Source organism: Lathyrus oleraceus, chromosome 3 (assembly GCF_024323335.1).
Source record: "Lathyrus oleraceus cultivar Zhongwan6 chromosome 3, CAAS_Psat_ZW6_1.0, whole genome shotgun sequence".
NCBI lineage: Eukaryota > Viridiplantae > Streptophyta > Magnoliopsida > Fabales > Fabaceae > Lathyrus > Lathyrus oleraceus.
The window spans coordinates 30,778,057-30,800,524 of NC_066581.1; the positions used below are offsets into that span (position 1 = coordinate 30,778,057).

At 36.3% G+C, this 22,468-nt stretch overlaps 1 protein-coding gene across 1 annotated transcript; it reads left to right on the forward strand.

Annotated features, from left to right (window-relative positions):
- Positions 1-19,524: 19,524 nt before the first annotated feature.
- On the forward strand, positions 19,525-20,858 carry LOC127132291 (uncharacterized). The gene is made up of 4 exons (XM_051061203.1): positions 19,525-19,736; positions 19,825-20,082; positions 20,175-20,249; positions 20,337-20,858. Exons 1-4 carry the CDS (start codon positions 19,596-19,598, stop codon positions 20,640-20,642), a joined length of 780 nt encoding a protein of 259 aa, XP_050917160.1. The 5' UTR covers positions 19,525-19,595; the 3' UTR covers positions 20,643-20,858.
- The last annotated feature ends 1,610 nt before the right edge of the window (positions 20,859-22,468 follow it).

Here is a 22,468-nt window from a genome sequence, read left to right on the forward strand (position 1 = left end):
TATCAATAATACTTAAAATTAATAATGAACTAAATCAACTCGAACATAATTCGAAAACTAAGTCGTTGAATTTGATTAATAAATCAAATAAGTTGAATACGAAAAAATAAATAAATTCGTTAATTAAATGAGTTGAACTTAAATTATGTATAATTTGATATTTTAGATTTATGAGTCAATTTTAAGAGTAAATTTCAAAATCTCTATAAATTTTAGTTATTTATTTTCTTTTAATTTAACAGTTTTAATTGATCATTTATATTCTCAAGTGTATAAAATATTTTTAAAACTAATTATATGAATAAAATGATTACTACGTAAAAAATAATATATATATTGATTAAAGATTAAACTTCTATATTAAATATATTCAATAAAATAGTTAGATCAAAATTTTATATAATTATTGAAAATTATATTCATATATATTATTTTAATTTTATTCATATATATTCCCATCTTGTTCTCTCTAGGCTTCATTGCTTCCTTCTGTTAATCTACACACTATAAGTATCCATTACATGTTTTTCCCATAAAACAAACTTCAGGTTGCTTGAAAACTATCATTACCGGTAAAAGATAAGGTGCAATTATATCACATGGTTCTTAGATTTTCAATTTTTTATATTTATTTTTGTGGCCACGACAATCACTCCATTTATAAATGAACGCAATCAATGTATAAATCACTCATACTGTTGGTTCTTAGTGTTGGCAGCAATTTTGGTAAAACAAAGAGTGTTCACAAGATATTATGTGTGATGTCTTAACATAAGATATCCTATGTACCTGTTGGAGCTTAAGGAACATGATCAGGCAGGATTGTTTCAGAATGTCATACACAAAGTCATGGCATCTGTTATGAATGTACCTGCTGGAGCTTAAATGAAAGACATGTTCATGCAGGATTATTTCAAGATGTCATACACAAGGTCATGGCATCTGATATGGTTGTACCTGCTGGAAGTTATAAAAGGAATTATCGAATTATGCAGGATTTTTCCAGGATGTCAGACCCGATGTCATGACATCCTGTACACAGAACATTCAGTGTGAATGTCTGGTGTTTTGTGATTGCATAATTAATGGCAATCTATGTATGATTGAAGATCTGATTAGCTGGCGCATTCAATCATGGATTACAACCTGTTTTACTTATTTTCCAAGGAGATCTAACCAGCTGTTATAAAAAGATTTGATTGGAAAATAGATTTAGGGTTTTCAAGATGTCCAAGCCCAGCTGAAAGCTTCTATAAAAAGGGACTTAGAAAACCTGTTTTAAAACACAACCAATACTGAGCGAAATATAGTGAGAGAGCTAGGGCTTGTGTCTGTTTAGTCGTAAGACTTGTAAGCCATTCAAGTCATCTTTTGATGATTGAATTGGACTGATTTGTGGTTGTAATTTGTCACTCTAAAGTTGTTAAGCAAGAGTGTGTGTCTACTTGATTAAAGTTGTGAAGCAAAATCAAGTGTGCGTCTTCTTGATCAAAGCTGTGAAGCAAGATCAAGAGTGTGTCTTCTTGATTGAAACTGTGAAGTAAAATCAAGAGTGTGTTATTGAAAAGTATTTTCTTTTCTCAAGGGATTCTTGTTTAAGATCACAGGTGTGATTGTAGGGAAGTGAGTGGGTTCTCATATCTAAGAGTGCTTAGGTAGAAATTGCACGGGTAGAGATTAGGTGAGAAAGACTGTAACTTGTTGAAGTGTACGGAGAGTCTTTGAACTGATTCTATTTTAGTGAATTTCCTTCCTGGCTTGGTAGCCCCCAGACGTAGGTGAGTTGCACCGAACTGGGTTAATAATTGCTTGTGTCTTTTGCTTTACCTTTCTATATCTTTCTTCTGTTAGTGTATTTCAGATATTAGTGTCGTGACATTACATTTGACATCTCATATCTGATACCAGAATTTCACATACCAAACACAAAACTCTAACATGTCTTCATTACCACTATTCACTGTGAGGAAGTTCCAACAAGAGTTGTGCTTCCAGCTTCTTCAACTCCTCGAGCAGTTAAATTACTACTTGACATAAATGATCATTAAGGTTTACATTTCAATATTCCATTCATATTTATCTATCATCACCAATCATCAATAAAAAAGAAAGCATTATAAATTATTATCAATTAATAATCTTATCTGTTTTAAAATGACAAAAAAAATATTCAATTGAAGATTAATTTTTTAATTTAGAAATAGCCAACACATGTGAATTATTGTAGTAAGTTTGAATTCAAAAATAGACAACACTTGTGAATTGTTGCAGTAGGCTTGAATTCAAAAAGAGACAATACTTCGTGAAGTATTGCAGAATGCGAAACAATACAACCTTTAAAAACTATTGTTGTAGGTGAAATAATGCAACATTTGGTAAAAGTATTGTTGTAGGCGAAACAATACAATATTTGAAAAGTGCTGTTGTATGCGAAACAATTCAACATTTAGCAAAAGTGTTACTGAAAATGTGTGTTTCATCAAGGATCGCAACCTTATGAAACAACACCAGTTTGACCTATAAAATGAGCATTCCGGATTCAGAAAAACATATTAGAAAAGTCTATACTCTTCACATAAAATTTCGGATTTCATCTTCCCTACACTCGAGTTTTCACCCGTCTTGTGCAAACTTGAGTATAAGTTGAATTATCTTGGGTATTTCCGTGTACAAACTCTAAGACGATTTGAGAGTACTTGAAATACTATAAGGAAACTGATCCGTTCACGATTATAACCTCGTTCCATATGAAGAAGAAGAGAAGTCGATCATACTTCCTCTTCCAAAACTTGGAAGACTAAGGAAGAAGAGAAGTCACCACATCATCAGGCTTGTCAATAACCTGGGGCTCAAGAAACTCTATCAAAGCATCCTTCTCTCTACGCTGCTGAAGTAGCTTTTCTCGTTCACGGATCCAGGCACGTGAATGGTCTTCATCTCTCAACTCCTCTACTCCTTGGTCAGGGAGGGTTGAAGGCCCAGCCACAACCAAAGGTGTAGGTCTTGGATACTCATAAGGCATAAGGTACTCGGAAGCTCTCCTCCTAACCCAAGAGGTATAGGGTTACAAAGCAATACAGTTCTTCGGACCAAGCTCTTTCCTTCCCTTCCTATGGATCTTGCGCCAAGCGCGGACCATCCTGCCCTTCAGGCCTTGGGGATCTTTACCCTGTTGAAAGAATACACCTTCTAACAAAATGTTATTAGGTTTATCCTTTAGGGGGAACCCAAGCTGACGACGTGCCAAAATAGGGCTGTAGTTAATCCCACCACATGTACCAAGAAGAGGTACATTGGAAAATTCACCACAAGAGTCAATAATCTGCACACCATCATATACACGGTTGTACCAAAAGATATCATCATTAGTGAGAGACATAAGTCTTGTGGACCACCATAGACATCCTTTGTTCTCCTTGAAGGCGACCGTCTGCGGCAAGTGCAAAATAAACCACTTGTACAGCAGGGGCAAACAACACACAATGGTATCACCCCCCTTTGCATTCCTCATATGCAAAGAGAAGTAAGTGTCATCCAACAGAGTTAGAACGGGATTAAGAGTAGAGAAAATCCTAATAGCGTTCACATCCACAAACTTGTCAATGTTGGGAAATAACACTAGCCCATAGATGAGAAGTACAAATATGGCCTCAAAGGCGTCCTTACTCATGGCCTTCCCATACAAAGTAGCTTGAGCGATGAGGAACTCAGAAGGGAGACCTTGAATTCCTCCTTTGGTAGTCATATGAGCACCAACCAGAGATTCATCTATATGCAACATATTAGCAATCTTTTGAGAAGTAGGAACCCTCTCTAAGCCACTGAATAGAAACTGATCTAGGATAGGTATACCCACAAGATAGGCATACTCCTCAAGCATGGGCAAAAGCTGGAAATCCGGAAATGTGAAGCAACGATACAAGGGATCATAGAACTGCACCAATACACTCATCAAACCTTCGTCCACTTGAGTAGCCAGAATAGATAGAAGCTTCCCATGATGAGCCTTGAAGTCTAAGGGATCTAATACATAGGATGTCAAATTCCTTAGCTCTTTCAAGTCGGGTTGTCTGAAATTGTACTTCTTCGTATTCCTTCTTTGTTTGTCCATGTCTGAAAATTTGCAAATAGACCTCTTAAGTTCCTTGAAAATTTTCTCATTATTGATGATATGGATGCAAATGGGTGCATGAATGCATGGATGCAACAATCACACTCAAGGATCAAGCAAAGCATACCACACAAAGGTCATGGGATGGATCAAGTCATCCTTAATATCAATCATCCATTTTGGTGGATTATGGTTTACACCTTATCAACACCCAAGTTCCATTGATATTAAGGATACAAGAACGAATCAACCATGAATCAAGGGTTTGTTGCAAGTCACGAGCATGGAGTCTCGGTTAAGAACCACCCAAAGGGAGTGTACTAGGGTTTAAACCTGCCAAACATGTTCTACAAGAGGTTCCCATAGTCATCATCCCATCTTTCGGATATTATCGGATAAACGACTACTCGTATTCCAAAAATATTCTCAAGAGAGACTCTTATGAGTGTAGTATCGCGTAACAATCGTATCAAATCTTACACTTGAATGACCTTTGCACTACATCCTAAGAATAGGCCAAGATGGGCTTGGTAAACTAAGGTCCTTGGCTTCTAAAGTCTATATTGGAAAGAGTAATGCCTAACCACGACTACTCGTGTGACATTATTGATTCCAACATGACCTCCACCAAGTGAATGGGCTTGCAAGTCAACTTGCTAAGGAATAACTCCACACAAGTCAACAAGACTATGCCGTTCTCCTATCCTAAGTGCACTCGAGTTCGGGTATAGAACTCATCTCACAAAGATCACCAAGCATACAAGGAATTAATATATCAAGCAATTCAATCATTACATACAATACAATAATCCCAAATTACACAAAAAATATGTCACAAAATAATATACAATACAATACAACAAATATGAAAAGTAGGCAAAACCCACTAGGCAAATTTCCCCAGCAGAGTCGCCACTTTTCTGTAGCGGGGTATTCGTTACCTTTAGATTTATTGACTAAATCCAAGGTAAATCATACAAGTCCTAAAGAGGGTCAGAGATCGGGGTAAGGGGGTTGGTTATACAATGGGAAGGTTTTAAGCACCCAAAACATCCTAGGTACTCCTAGGGAGCCCTTCTCATACTTGTTGTAAGGTTGGTATTTTTGTGAAAATTGGTTTGTGCAAATATGATTGTGGAGATGAGAAGAGAATATATAAGTTATTTACAATTTTGTGTTTGAATGGATAAACCCATTGCCTACGTACCATCTTAAAAAGATTAGGATCAAAACCTCGTAGTTCGGGGTAAAAATCTCAAAATAAGTTGGTGAATTAATTGGTCCAAAAGTCTTAAGGTCTTTTGTTATCCAAGGGAGAAAACTCAACCTAAAAAACCACAAATCCACCATGTGAGGATAGCTTCAACATGCTAGGTAGGGGTTAACCCTATAATAAGCATGGAAGATTCATTGTCCATCACTAAGGATATAGGTGAGTATTATATCTACCTCAAGGATAACTCAAACCTAATGACTAAAGGTTATGAAAAGTTTTGATAAGAAAGTGGCCATTGAAACCACAAAAGCATTTGAATGGGTTATATTTACCAATGAAAAGTATTTACAAAATATAGTCAAAGTTGACTTAAATATTCAATTCAAAATAAGTGTTATGAAAAGAAGGTTTGAAAATCAAAAGCATAATGCTTAGGTTTCTAATATTTGAAAACAAATGTTAATGTTTGCACAAAAGTTTTGGCTTGGGTTAGAGTGGAGGGAAGAAGAAGAATGGCTAAAGTCCTAATCATACAAGAGATGAAGGATAAGAAACAAGACCACAAATGGAGTTCCCTTCTTGAGATCATATTGATGATCCAAGTAGCTCCCATCCTTTGGAATAAGCAAGCAAATAAGTGTATACTCAAGCAATCAATCAATCAAGCAAAACTCTTAGGAATCTTCCAATGGCTCTTAGATCTCTCTCTTTTGAAGCACATGACAATGGTTCTTCAATTTGGCTCAAATAGGAATCCCTAGCACAAAAGAACACACATCAAAAAGTTCCATGAAGCAAATCAAGAATGGACAGGAGTGAGTTTAGAGATTTGGTCCTTCTAATCCATCTTCAACATTAAGGCCTTTTTACTCCATTTTGCATAGGGAATTTCCTAGAATCTAAGTCCTTTTTGTCCATTTTTTGCATTTTGGTCCACATCAATCAAAACAAAAACACAAGCACAATAATATATACACAATTATGTGCTCAAGTGAGCAAAAGGCAAATTGCATTAACATAAACATGTGCTCAAATGAGCAAAGGGAAAAAGCAAATGAATAATATGTACAAGAATAGTAAATTGCATAAGTGTATAGTGCAAGAATTAAATGTTAATGGTTAATGGTTAGTGTTAGTATTAGTGTGCCATAAGGCAATTTAGCGCTATGTTAAGCAATCGTAATTGGACTTATGGAGAAGTCACATCTATCTGAGGCCGGTCAATAATAATATAGGCAACAACACAAGTTAGAGATTTTGATTAGTGAATCAAACTCCTACAACTTGCCATGCCAAAAGAAGATGAGAAATGATCTTGTATTAATTTAGGTTCTTTGCTTGATTAGGAAGCAACCTATCCTTAATGCAAAGCCATTCACTTGATCCATGATCAAGATGAATTAGATTTGAATCAAGGAAGGTTAAACCTCCCATGTATCAAGGCTAACCACCAATCTTTAACTCATTGATCAAAAAAGAAAAAAGAAGAAGAAGAAGAAGAAGAAGAAGAAGATGAATAATAAAGTGCATTAATGGAAATGAAATGAGGTAATCAACAAGTATTGACTAAAGATAGAGGAGATCAAGGTCAAACAATAGTAAACATAAGCAAAGTGAAGATTAGAAGTCAAGAAACAAATAAAATATTTTTGGTTTTTTTCAAAAGTAAAATAATACTTGAATTAAAATAATAAAGAAAGGTCAAACTTCAAACTCACTTTAAATCATTTTTGAAAAGTCCAAGTGAATTATCCTAAGTTCAACAAGGTCAAACTAAGTTTGACAAAAAAATTCAGCATTTTTAGAAGTCAGAAACTATTTTTAATCAATTAAAAATGCATAAAAATAACCTAACTGAATTAAAATCTCAAATAAATTAATAAATTGATGAGAATATTTTTCATAGATCTATAATCATTCAAAGAGGTTGGAAAAATATTTTTTTATTTTTTGAATATCAAAAAACTATTTAAAATGAATTAAAAACAGCCAGAAAAGAGAAAATTCATAAAAAATATCAAATGATAAAATAAAAAATATTAAAAATAATTTTTGAAAACTAGAAATTAAAAGAAGAAAAATGCATTTGGTCTCACAATTTTTTGGACCAATAATGAAGGAGATATGATTTTTTGAAATGAAATAGAATTAAAGAAATAAAAAGAAAATTGAAATCAGAAAATAAAATGGCAAAAAACGTGGAGCGTTGGATGAAGCTCATTAAATGAGCTGGCAAATCACACGGATCACACATGCGCGCCTACCAAACACTGGAGTCAATGCATCACACACAACCTTTAATTGAGTCATAACATTGAGTGGCTATGATCAAATCTGGAAAACAAATCGTGTGGCTATTATTCAATCTGGCAACCAGACGGTGGTGTACACCACCGTCTTCTCCGGCCAGTCCTCCGGCGCCGGCCAGAAGTTGCAGAGATCCAAACTCTACCAAATGACATGATCCAGGTACCAAATGAAAGCTGGGGTGATGTACATCACCCCTGTACCAACCAAATTCACTCTAGGCTTCCATAGAAAGAGGAATCAGAGCTTGAATTTTGTGGTGTTCAACTGAAACTTGTTGGATTTCAACAATTCAAAGCACAAAATGATTGCCTCTATGAAGAGGACTTCAAACAACCCAGCAACAACAAGAAATATGCAATATATAAGTAAATTCGAAGAAAACAAATTCTGAAGTAAACCTCTGAAATGGAGAGCTTGCGAGCACGATCACTTGATGCTTATGCTTGCAGTGTGTTCTATGGATCAAGGTGAGCAAGGCTTAGTAACCGTAGATCTAAAAATTAATCAAGGAAATTGAAGTTTAGATCTGAAAATTTTGAAAAGAAAGAGGTGAGTTCCTTTGAGTATGGTTGACGAGTGATTCGTGCAGCATGTAAGGCGCCCTTAGGTTGTGGAAATGAGAAGCATTGGCCCTTTATTTATAGCAACTGATGGCTGATATACATGAATAAAGCATTGCATGGATGGAAAGGGCCTCCATGCATGGGCCTGTACAGGCGCATGGAGGGCCTAGTTCCACTTGGATTTGCAAGCTTAACATCAGCATATATAATTTGGACGTGTAGATGGTGTGTAATCAACTCATGCAATGCAATTTTAATGAGTTTCCAAAATTGTACCAACTTGTTCATCTCTTCGAAAATGGCATTTCCAAAACTGAAACATAGCCTTATGGGTAATGGTTGGAAAGCTTTTTGCACGAGGATTAATTTTTATGTTGACCAAAACTTCATTTGACATTTGGAAATTGGTGAAAAATGATCATGAACTATAGGGTGCAAAACATGTACATGTGAAAATTTCAAAAATGGCCAAACTTCAAGCCCTTCTGTTTCAATGATGCAAGCTCCAAATGACAAAATCTTTAACATAAAAGTTGTATATATTTTCAATAAAATCAATTTGGACTTAAATTTTGTATCATTTAGATTTTTGGTGAGGAAGTTATGGGCACTTGAAGTTGGACTTTTTCACATTTCAATGCCTTTGATCCAAAGTGACCTATAATATTTTGCATTATCACATGTATTTATTTTAGGATTTGGAAATTTTTCTCAACATAACAATTAAAGTAGACATCTTAAAATTTCCAATGAATTTGATCCCACCTCAAAATCATGAAAAATGAATGAGTTATGTCCTTGGGAAGTTGACCCAAAATTAGGGTTTCAGTCAAAATGACCTATAATGTCTTGAAATGGATGATGACCTTCCAAGCTTCAAATGGATTTTTGATGAACATGAAAGTTGTTCATATGGTTCTTAGTAACAGTTTTGCTCTTGAGGTCATCTCCATTTGACAAACACATTAAACGTTAGGTCTCAGTGTACTTTAAAATAGTCAGATGAATTGACTGATCAACTTCTCAAGTCCAAACCTTATACCTTGATGAATTGATGATTTAGGACATTCAAATAAGCTCAAATATGCATGAAATGATGAATGGAAGAACTTCCCTTGATTGTATTTGATCATGGATTGAGGTTGCTTCATGAGCAAGGCACAGTTGATGAATATATGAATTAGGGTTTCCTTGGAAAACAAGCCTCAAGCCCTTTGGTTTGCTTTGATCAAAATGATGAATTGAGATACTTGGGAGGCATATTTGATGGATGAGTGCTTTGGGAACCATTGCCATGCTTGCTTTCATTTTCACTTGGCCATATCAATGCACATAGAATCTCCTAGAAGCTTTGGATCCTGTGACTGCTGAAGCTACAAACAAAAGATATTAGTGACATATTTTTGTGCTTTTGGTTAGTAAACAAAATAAGAAAAGCAATGATATATAATTCAAGCATGCTTGGTGATCTCAATCCAACTCTCAAGATATCCCACCCTAGGGTAAGAGCCAAGATGCTTATGATCCTTGAGGCAAGATGCAAATGCAATGTTATGATGCCATGAGGGATCTTAGGGTCAAAATTGGGGTCTTACATTTACCAGTTACAATCTCATCAATCTCTAACAAATAAGAAATTTCTTCTAATTGGGCAGCTTGTAACTCATCATGACGCTTTGTAGAAGAACAAACAACATTCACAACAAAGATCAGCTTCTCAAAAAATTTATGAATAGGTTTGACTTCTCTTGATGATGTAACTAATGCAAGTTGCAATTGATGAGCAAAACAATGAACATAGTATGCATAAGGACAATCCTTCATAAAGAGGGCTTGTAAACCATTCCATTCTCCTCTCATATTGCTAGCATCATCATACCCTTGGCCACGAATGTTAGAAACATCAAGGTTATGTTGAGAAAGTATATCACATATTGCTTCCTTAAGAGTTAAAGATGTGGTGTCTTTAACATGTGCCACATCAAAAATCTCTCTTGTATTAAACCAACTTTATCAACAAATCTTAATACAAGAGCCATTTGTTCCTTTTTTGACTCATCACGAGCTTCATCAACAACGATACAAAATTTGGAATCACCAATTTCCTCACGAATACTATTTTTCACCCTACTAGAAAGAATTTGCAAGAGCTCTTTTTGAATTTGATGTGAAGTATACTTGCAATTTTGTGGAGCATTTTCCAACACAACTTTTGAAACTTCATCATTGTAGGATGCTAAAAGTTTCAATAACTCAATAAAGTTACCTTGATTTCTTGATTTTCTACTTTCGTCGTGACCCCTAAAAGCACAAACTTGTAGTGTTAACCAACGAACAATGTCAATTGAAGTCTTAAGTCTTAACCGATTATTCATTATTTGACTTGAACTTTGCACTTGAATTACATTTCTAATATGACCATCTTGATTCAACAAGTCTTGACAAGCTTTCATTGCATTGTTGTGTGGTGAGCAAGGATCCTTCCCTATGTGTTTAAGAAAGGAACAATGTTTTCCATTCCTAACTTTCTTCCAATTTCTAAAACCCATAGAAATAAAGACAAGTGATCCGGGATGTCCACTTAGTTTTTTGCTAAAAAGGTAACATGGTAAGCAATATGCGGAATCTTCAGATGGTGAATATTCTAACCATGATGGAAATATGCTAAACCAAGTATGTTGAAACCTTCTCGGATGATCCTCGTTACCGGACAAAGGATAGTTTTCTAAATGAATTTGATATGGACCCCATTTTAGATAAGCTCTTCATATTGCATCCACTTGATTTGGTGGATATTGCCAAATCGGAGGATGCTTTCCAGGATCGCGTTCTAAAGAATTTTCAAAACCATGATGCTCTTCAATTGTTGGATTCTCAAGAACTGTTTCAGATTCGGATGTCGAGATTATAATTTCTTCATCTCTCTATTCTCTTTCAATTTCACATGCTTTCCTTTTGAAAAAAGAATCAATTTTCCTATTATTCATCTTTACTCTTCCTATAATATCATATCAGATCCAAAAATCAATTTAGAGAACATAAAAATTAAAAGAGAAAAAAATTAATAAACTTAATTAATCAACTTTAATCCGTTTTCAAATACCGGTAACTTCACTATTAGAAATTAGCAGCAACAATGATTAAATAAACCTTATTACAATGTATAACTATATTTGTAAATTACAGTGTTATGAATTGACTTAATAAACCTCATATAGATTATTTTAACACATCAAGAAAGAAGAACCCTAAAAATCTCAAAAACACAAATCAAGCAATCACTTTAATTTGTTACTTTTTATAAAAGAAGAATGAATAAAGTTTTTTACCTGTTAGATGCCGATCACTTTAATCTGTTCCGATTCCGGTGCCGGTAGAAAACCCATATGAGAAAGAAAGAAAAGGTAGGAGCTTTTTACCTTATTTGTATTTTAACCTAACTTTGAATGAAAAAGAAAAAATAAAATTAATTTTAATTTAAAAAAGGATGTTTTAGTAATTTAATATATATGAATTAAAAAAAATAAAAAGTTGAGGGGTGGCCGTGGCCTTCCCACGTCCCCCCTCAGTTCCGCCACTTCGGGGTTACTTCTGCCGGGTATTGGATAGAAGTAACAAACTGTAAACTAAGGAGAATATTACCAGTTACTGGGTAATAGACTCTTAGAGGACCAAGGGCATCTATCTAGGTAAGATATAGAAATAAACGGCCAATCAAGACTCAACCCAATGAGGATATAACTCAAGGGGAGTGGTTCCATCCAGATAATCAACTGGGGAGGAAACTGAAATAATAATTATCCACGAGGAAATAACTCAGTGGGGAATAGGAGAAAGGTTAAAGTCTTTCTTCTTAAGAGGCTGGCACTCTACAATTGAAGGAGGACAGACACACCAAACCTGCATGGGGATAAAGTACCACCATAGCAGAGAGTCAAAATAACAATGAATCACAAGGTGTAATGATGCAATAATGAAATTTCTGAATGTATTATGTATATGTATATGTATAAGTAATGATTATGCTGACAAAACAATCGCAAAAGATACAAATGTCGCTGATTTGAATCATCGATGCAATTCTCGGCCAATCCACACAAGAGGGAAACAACAGATGGAGAAGAGATCAAACATCTCGAAGGCTCAATCCTGGCCGGGGAAAGCACAAGGATCTGCTGAGGAAACTGCTATCAAACCTGCGGGGAAATTTAGGTTAACACCATATCAAATGGGAAATAACCCTGCAGGAGAATACACAAATGGCTGCTCAAAATCAGGAAGAAACTCTGACTGGGATCGAATCTAATAGTGCTTTACGGAGAAGCCAAAATTCTGCTAAAACCAAACAAACTGCTGAAATAGCGTGCTTACAACTCAAGGGAGGCCAACAAACTCGGCTGGGGAAATCAACAAACATCAGATGCTGACATGCTGTGGTGGATGAAAGACATGGGTCACGCCAACTGCTTGGGGAGAACTAACAATGCTCCACATTTAGGGCTTACCGCTCTCAAACCGTTGTTGATATTCTTTTTAAATGATATCGATTTCTTAAAATAACTGCTTTTATATATTTAAGAAAACATGATTTTGATTAAAAATTCAATTTCAAAAATGATCATAATAAAATTTAAATCTATTTGGCTGAATAATAAATAAGAGCAGAAATAATTGGATAAAAGCTCAACTTTATTTAATAGAATGGTAGTTTGTAAATGACAAGACTCCATGGATTTTTTACAAAAGTTGAAAAATGGTAATTTACATGGAAAAGGGCTACATTGAATACAATGATCACTAATCCTTCTACCAATCTCTTGATATCCACTGTGCTCTTGGCGACGGTTGGAGATGATGAACCAGAATTGACCGACTCGCTCAAGGATGTCTTCAAAAAGTGAAGATCAGCAGGATGCAGTTACTTGCCAAAATCCCTAATTTTTGCATAAATTTCCCCAAGGTAGGGTACTCAATTTATCGGGATGATTCTTTCTGTTTTTATGTCTCTAATTTTTGCCTGGATCGCCCTTTCGGGTTCAATCCACCGAGACGCTCATTTTTTCCTAAGCCGCCCTTTCAGGTTTTCAACTTAGCGAGCTGTTCTTTTCTTTTTAGGCGAAGTATTTCTTGACTGTATCGGTATTCACAAAACGCGTGAACTCCTCACCATCCATAGTTGTAAGAATCAAAGCACCGCCTGAAAAGGCTCTCTTAACAACATATGGGCCTTCATAATTAGGAGTCCACTTGCCCCTAGAATCTGGTTTGAAAGATAGAATCTTCTTGAGCACAAGGTCACCTTCTCTGAATACACGAGGTATGACCTTTTTATCAAAAGCTTTCTTCATTCTCTGCTGGTACAACTGACCATGACACATGTCAGTCAATCTCTTCTCTTCAATCAAATTCAGCTGGTCATACCTGGTCTGACACCATTCAGCCTCAATCAACTTGGCTTCCATCAAGACACGTAATGATGGGATCTCCACCTCTACCGGGAGCACATCTTCCATTCCATAAATGAGTGAGAAAGGGGTTGCCCTTGTTGAAGTGCAGACGGATGTACGATACCCATGCAAATAAAATGGGAGCATTTCATGCCAATCCTTATATGTCACAACCATTTTGTGGATGATCTTCTTGATGTTCTTGTTTGCAGCTTCAACAACCTCATTCATCTTGGATCTGTAGGGGGAAGAATTATGATGTGCAATCTTGAAGTCTTTGCAAAGAGCTTCCACCATATTATTGTTCAAGTTAGACCCATTATTAGTAATGATCTTACTTGAGACACCATAACGGCATATAATTTGATTCTTGATAAGCCTCACAATAACTTGCTTGGTCATATTTGCATACAATGCCGCTTCAACCCATTTTGTGAAGTAGTCAATTCCCACCAAAATGAAACGATGTCCATTCGACGCTTTGGGCTCAATCATGCCAATCATATAAATTCCCCACATGGAGAGGAAATGACGTTCAACAGTTGCGGAGGAACATGAATCTTATCCATACAAATTTGACACTTGTGGCATTTCTTCACAAACCCTCAACAATCAGATTCCATTGTCAGCCAATAGTAACCTGCTCGTAACATCTTCTTTGCCATAGCATGTCCATTGGAATGATTACCAAATGAACCTTCATTGACTTTAGTCATCAATAGGTCTGCTTCGTGTCTATCCACGCATCTGAGAAGAACCATATCGAAATTTCTTTTGTAAAGCACACCACCATTCAGGTAGAAGTTGCCAGCTAATCTCCTCAAAGTCTTCTTATCTTTTAAAGATGCCCCAGACGGGTAAATCTGACTTTGGAGGAAACACTTGATTCTCATATTTGGCTTCTTCAACAGTAAACACATGAGCTGGCCTATCAAGATGCATCATAGTCAGATTGGGAACTTCATTCCAATACTTTACCACAATCGTCGAAGCCAACGTTGCAAGAGTATCTTCCATCCGGTTTTCATCTCGAGGGATATGATGAAAATCAACCTTTGTAAAGAAAGTTGAAATCCTCCTCGCATAGTCTCTATATGGTATCATACCGGGTTGATTCATCTCCCATTCACCTTTGATCTGATTCATAACCAAAGCTGAATCTCCATAGACGTCTAAATACTTGATTCTGAGATCAATGGCCTCTTCTAGCCCCATGGCGCAAGCTTCATACTCAGCCATATTATTTGTACACTTGAAAGTTAGTCTAGCTGTAAATGGAAAATGCATGCCTTGAGGAGTAATAATCACTGCCCCAATGCCATTTCCATACTGATTAACAACTCCATCAAATACCAGGCCCCAACAGGAACTAGGTTCTGGCCCTTCTTCAAGCAATGGTTCATCACAATCTTTCATTTTCAAGTACAAAATCTCTTCATCAGGAAAATCATACAGCACTGACTGATAATCTTCAATCAGTTGGTGGGCCAAATGGTCAGCCAAGACACTACCTTTGATTGCTTTCTGAGATCGGTATTCGATATCATACTCGGATAACAACATCTACCAACGGGCAATCCTCCCAGTTAAAGCAGGCTTCTCAAAAATATACTTGATTGGATCCATTTTGGATATCAACCAAGTGGTATGATTCAACTAATATTGACGCAGACGCTTAGCAGCCCAAGCCAATGTGCAACAAGTCTTCTCAAGCATAGAATACCGAGTCTCACAATCGATGAATTTCTTACTGGGGTAGTAAATAGCACATTCTTTCTTTCCCGTTTCGTCTTGCCGACCTAGAACACAACCCATACTCTCTTCAAGCACCGTCAAATACATGATCAATGGTCTTCCTTCAACAGGCGGAGACAAAATCAAAGGCTCAAACAGATACTCTTTGATACTATCAAAAGCTTTCTGGAAGTCTTCGGTCCAACACAAGACTGATCTTTCTCAAGAAGCTTGAATATAGGCGCACATGTGGCAGTCATGTGTGAAATGAATCTCGAGATATAATTCAAGCAGCCGAGAAAACCTTTGACTTGCTTCTCAGTTTTGGGCGCATGCATCTCTTGTATTGCTTTGACCTTGGCAGGATCAACTTCAATACCCTTCTCGCTGACAATAAAGCCCAACAACTTACCAGAATGAACACCAAATGTACAGTTATTGGGATTCAAGCGGAGTTTGTACTTCCTCAAATGCTGGAATACCTTCAACAATTGCTTAACATGTTCCTCTTTATCAATAGATTTAGAAATCATATCATCAACATAGACTTCAATCTCTTTATGTATCATATCATGAAAAAGAGTAGTCATTTCTCTTTGGTAAGTTGCACCAGCATTCTTTAAACCGAAAGGCATCAATCTATAATAGAATGTTCCCTAAGGTGTAATGAATTTGGTCTTCTCCATATCTTCGGGTGCCATCTTGATTTGATTATATCCGAAAAATCCATCCATAAACGAAAATACTTTGAACTTAGCTGTATTGTCTACCAACATATCAATGTGTAGCCGAGGGAAATCATATTTCGGACTGGCTTTATTCAAATCTCTATAATCAACACACATACAAACTTTTCCATCCTTCTTCGGAACAAGCATAATATTGGCCACCCACTGCGGATATTCAGCGGTAACAAGGAAACTAGCATCAGTCTGCTTCTGCACTTCCTCTTTGATCTTCACTGCCTTATCAGGACGAGTCCTGACTGGCAGGCATTCTGGCTTCAACCGCAATCTATGCTCCACAATCTCAGAACCCAAACCAGACATGTCTTGATAGGACCAGGCAAACACATATGAATACTCTCGAAGAAGATCAATCAACCCCTTCTTAACCTCTGGACACAGTCGAGACCCAATCTTGACTTCCTTCACATCATCCTCGGAACCCAAGTTGACTAACTCAATCTGCTCTTCAAATGGTTGAATGGCTTTTTCCTCGTGCTCAAGTAGACGAGACAATTCATCAGATACTTCTTCATCACTTCCTTCCTCGACCTCAAACACAGGGAATTCAAAACATGGAGAAGGAGTAGGATCATTGTACTCAATGGGTTTAGAAACCAACCTGCATAATGATTTGATAATTTGATTTTAGAGAAGTGAATTGTGACCAAATATTATGCATATGGACAATTATATTTATTGATTTATCTTTTTTGTGATTACCATTTTCAGAATAAAGCAAAAAAGTGAAAATAAAACATCATAGATGTGGATGAATAGAATTATATTTTATTGATGATCGAATTTGAAAATGCCCAAACAATCTTCACTTCTCCCTTAGGCATAGGACAAGGATTTCCAAAAACAAATAAAAGTAATTACTTAGATCGATGCACAATAATGGGAACATCAACAGTAGTTCAATTGTCGCAAGCTTTTCCATGCGTCACAAAATTGGTTCAGTCTTCATCTTCATCACCCTCGATCACAGCAACCACTACGCCAAAAACTTGAATAGACAGCGCCCCTTAGAGGGCGCTTTATTACAAAAGCGCACTCTAAAGTGAAGAGAAAAAATAAGGAGCATACTACTAGAATAGACAGCGCACTTTAGAGGGCGCTTTTGTAACAAAGCGCACTCTAAAGTGAAGCGAAAAAACTAATGAGGAAATGGAGGGACACCAATAGAGGACGCTTTATTGAAAGCGCCTTCTAAGGGTAACCTTAGAGGGCGCTTCTAAAAAAGCGCTCTCTATGTCCATGTACATTTCCAGTTTATAAGGCGCTTTTGGAAAGCCTTAGAGAGCGCTTTTAGAAGCGCCCTCTTAGGCCCCCTTTAGAGGGCGCTTTTGTAACAAAGCGCCCTCTAAAGTGAAGCCAAAAAAAATGGAGGGACAACAATAGAGGGCGCTTTTGTGAAAGCGCCCTCTAAGGTTACCCTTAGAGGGCGCTTTTGAAAAAGCGCTCTCTAAGTCCATGTACATTTCCAGTTTAGAAGGCGCTTTTGGAAAGCCTTAGAGAGCGCTTTCAGAAGCGCCCTCTTAGGCCCCCTTTAGAGGGCGCTTTTTTTAAAAAAGCGCCCTCTAAGGTCCCCTTTAGTAAACATTAAAATTATAACATATACTGCATGTCTCTTTATTTTCCCTCTCTATAAGCTATTTCGTTTACGTAACTGGGTTTTCTCTCAACTGCGATTACTCTCTACTGCGATTACTCTCGTCCTCCGTTTGTTCTCCCTCCCTCACCGTCATCGTCGCCGTTCGTTCTCCCTCCCTCACCGTTCACGTTCACTGCGTTATCCTCTTCCACCGTCACTGTTCACTTTCTTCTCCATCGTTACCGTCACCTTTAAGGTATTTCTCTTCTCCATCGTTACCGTTCACTTTCTTCATGTGTTTGATTAGGGCATTTTCTAAACTTAATTTTTCATTTTGTGCATTATGTTGATTAATGTTGTTTAGGGCAGACTGAGTTTTTTATTTCTGATTGAAAACTGATATATTTGAAGTGTGTTTGAGCTTGTGCTTGGAAGTTTGATGATTATGGATGCAAGTTTGTTCATGTTCCAAACACCATAAGTTTGCATTGGTCTTTTGTATGCAGTAGGTGTGTGTGAGTTTGTATTCAATAATGATAAAAAAAAAGAGTTTAGATTGTTGTAACATGAGAGAAATGGAAGGTATATGAATGTGTTCACGTATTGAATCATTGTCTTACTTGGGTCTTATTGAATCATTTCTATATTACAGATAAAATGGCTAACCAAGACGATACCCATGCCGCGAATGAATCACGTAATAATGTTGAAAAAGAAATCAAACGAGGATTGACTGTTATGAAGTCAATCATTCGTGCAAGAGACAAGGGTGTAAAATTTGAAGTACATTGGAGTGCTGAAGACCAACTAATTGAGCCTAACGGTTCAATGTTGGCAAGTTACATTGGTTTCCTTGTTCGCCAACATATTCCGATTACATGTGATAATTGGAGAAGTCCGGACTTGAAGGTTGGCAAGGAAAAAATATGGTCGGAGATACAGGTACTTACCATATATTGTTATATGTTTTTTTTGTTGACTATTTGTTAACCATATATTGTTATAATATTACTTTATAATAACACACTCCATTTGTATGTTTTTTAGAGATCCTTTCACATCGATGAAAGCCGGCAAAAATATTGTATTCAATTGGCCGGAAAAAGACTCCGAGGATTTCGATCCTTTTTGTGCAACAAATTTCTCAAGGATGAGGAAGGAAAATTTGTTGAAGGAGAACGACCAATGAAGTATGCCGAGATTATTTCAGCCGATGAATGGGATAACTTTGTCGCCAAACGAAGAAACGAAAAATTCCATGTAATGTCTATTAATTATGGTATTATACAATTGTTAAGTTACTTGGTTCTAATATGCCTTAAACTTTTTTATCCAGGAAGTAAGCGACAAAAATAGGAAAAGGGCATCAAAACCCGCGTATCCGTACAAAAAAGGGCGTACGGGTTATGCACGGTTACAACAAAGAATTGTGAGTATATTCAAATGCTATGAGCTTATACTTTGTCACAATATGTTATAATTGATGATCTTATAATCTAATTCAATGTGTAGCTAGCCGAGGAGAAAAGTGACGCAACATCTCTTCCGGACCACGTATTATGGAAGGCTGCTCGGGTTGGGAAGGATGGGGCTGTCGTTGAAGCGGTCCAAAATGTTTATGACGAATGTGTAAGTATATGTAATATTATTTCTTTAATTATATCGAAAATTTTGTTAGACATATAATTCATTTTTAATCTCCTCTAATAATATTTCAGGAGACTTTATCCCAAACCGTACCTTCAACCGAGGTCCAGGATTGCAGGAGCGTACTTAGTCGAGTACTAAATGTTCCTGAGTATTCCGGTCGTGTGAGGGGTAAGGGTTTTGGTGTGACTCCGTCGTCATTTTATAAAAAAACAAAAACAAAAAATCCTACCAACAAAGAGGTGATGGAGACCTTGGCGGAGTTAAGGGCACAAGTACTCCAACTGCAAAACGAGAATGCAAGGTATAGAGAGGAAAGGTGCGCTTCTGAGGCAAAAGATACTAGTGACCGAGCTAGTATCAATCATCAACCGAAATTTCCCGAGGTAATTATATATGTTATTATGAAATTAAAATAACACTTTTTTACTTGACACATATACAAGTTAACAATAACATTTATTATTGGTTTAGGGCATTTCACCTTGTCAGCTGTATCTATCGTCACCAACTTATCGCATGGTTGGCAAGGGAAAAGTACACAATACTTCGGGTGAATTACTTCACCATAATCCCCTCCCGGTGGGATTTATGAAAGTTTCGGTTGACCTCGTATTAGATACGGACGCCCGTCTACCATTACCTGACGTTGTTTCAGAGACAACGTTGATGCGAGATGCAGTCGAATCCTTTGTTGGTTGGCCGTCAGATCTAATTTTCCCTGATGCCGAGGTATATATGTTCTAAATGATTATGAATATTTAGTATTCACATTTCAATTCAGCTACAATTATGATATTTAATCAATTATATGGTAATGTTAGACTCCTACAAGACCCACACATAAAGTTGGTAAAGGGATTTCAAGACGCATCGAGTCGGTTGCATCTCAAAAAGAGGTACAAATATATATACCCATTGAATTATATACGCAACGATTCTGTTGCATCACAAAAAGTCATGATTTAATTTATATGAATTTTTAGGTTCCCGGTCGAGAGTTGAAAAGCGCTGCTAAGGATATTCCAACGACGTCCGGGACAAAATCTCAAATTATGATGCGTCTTGAGAAAATGGTGGAGGAGTCCGATATTATGCATGGGGCCATTCGTACTATAGATTTTGATGAAGGTGTTTTCGGAGCTGCTCATTTCGAAATAATTGGAAAGGAGGACTTCCAACAACTTTTTGAACACACCGAATTGGGCATCGCTGTCATTCATACATACATATGGTACTCCGATCAATCTATAATTTACTTAGTTGAACAATTTATTTACACATTTCAATGAGTAGTCTAATGTTTATTATGTTTCTATTTAAGGTATATGTATGTAACATTGATGCGGGGAACTGAATTGTGTAACCGTTTCAATTTTATTGCTGCTTCCCGTATCAATGCAACGTTAATAACGAATAATCCAACATCCGTAAAGAATGATCTAGTCGATAGATTCATGGCGGCCGGCGATAATACTACACCCAGTTTGTATTTTTTACCGTTTAATTCTGGCAACGGATTAGATTTTCTTTCTAATAATTTCATTCTAATCTATGTATATCTTTTACGTAGAAAATTTTCAATTATCTAAATTTTTGTTTTATTTTACAGTGGTCACTGGGTGTTGGTTGCTATGGATCTTTCGAGACTAATAGTGTATTATCTCGATTCTTTATCGGGTGATTGGAGTAAATATCCGAATATGAAGAAGACGGTTGACGCGTAAGTGAAATTCCCCTAAATATTCGTGTGTATTTGTATATTTAATTATGTCTGTCAGATTGATCTCAATATACGTTTTTATTTTGTTAGGGCAATAATAAAATTTAGATTGAAAAAGAAATACCGCAATAGGAAGGATATTACCTGGATCAGAGTTCAGGTATATATTAAGTATCTTATTTTTGCTTATAATAGTGTTTGTTTTTTTGCTTATAACAGTGTTTGTAAGAAATTAACTATATATATATTGTTTGTTTTTCTATGTAGTGTCCTCAGCAAAATAATTCGGTCGATTGAGGATTTTTTGTAATGAGATTTATGAGAGACATCATTGCGTTGAATCGTATAGACATCCCAAAAATGGTATGGAATAATAACTTAGGGTTTATTTTAATATTATCGGATATTTCATCTAATTTGTTACTAAATCATGAATATGTTTTATTCTCTTAATTGTAGTACTTTGAGGAATACAAAACTTACTCAAGAGCAAATTTGGATGAAATCAAGGATGAATTGTGTCAATTCATTGTTGATCAAAGAATCATATAGCTAGGTTGTATATTGTTGTACATATATGTATGGAATGTTGTTGTTGTATGCTGTTGTTGTATATATGTTGTATATTGTTGTTGTAATTTTACTAAATCATGAATATGTTGTTGTATATTGTTGATCAAAGAATCATATATTAATGTTGTATATATGGAGGATTAATGTTGTATATAAATGGATTCATGTTGTATATATCAATGGATTAATGGTGTATAACATTGGATTAAAGGATGAAATCAATATGAATTTTACACTTTTGCAGCATGCGAACAGGTTACCAATTAAATATCCACTGTTTTTCAAACATTTTTTTTTAAAATAACTAACACTTTAGAGGGCGTTTTGTCCAGAAAGCGCCCTCTAAACACTTTACATTGACAACTTTAGAGGGCGCTTTTTCCTGAAAGCGCCCTCTAAACACTTTACATTGACAACTTTAGAGGGCGCTTTTTCCTGAAAGCGCCCTCTAAACACTTTACATTGTCAACTTTAGAGGGCGCTTTTTCCTGAAAGCGCCCTCTAAACACTTTACATTGACAACTTTAGAGGGCGCTTTCTCCAGGAAAACAAAGCGCTGTCTTTACCTATGCCAGCGCCAGATTAGAGGGCGCTTAAAAACGCTGTTATAGGCCAAAATAAGCGCCCTCTATTCCCTTATTTGGCGTAGTGAACTAAGTGTTGTTCATTGCTATGAATGAACCCTCCGCTACAGAAACTGGGTTGCACATCTTCAGCTCTAAATTATGATGAACCTCGTTGGAATCCCAAACCAGGTCTACTCTTGTTGTCGGCAACCTCTACCATCTGGCCCCACTGATCTAAACTACCATCCTCAACAAC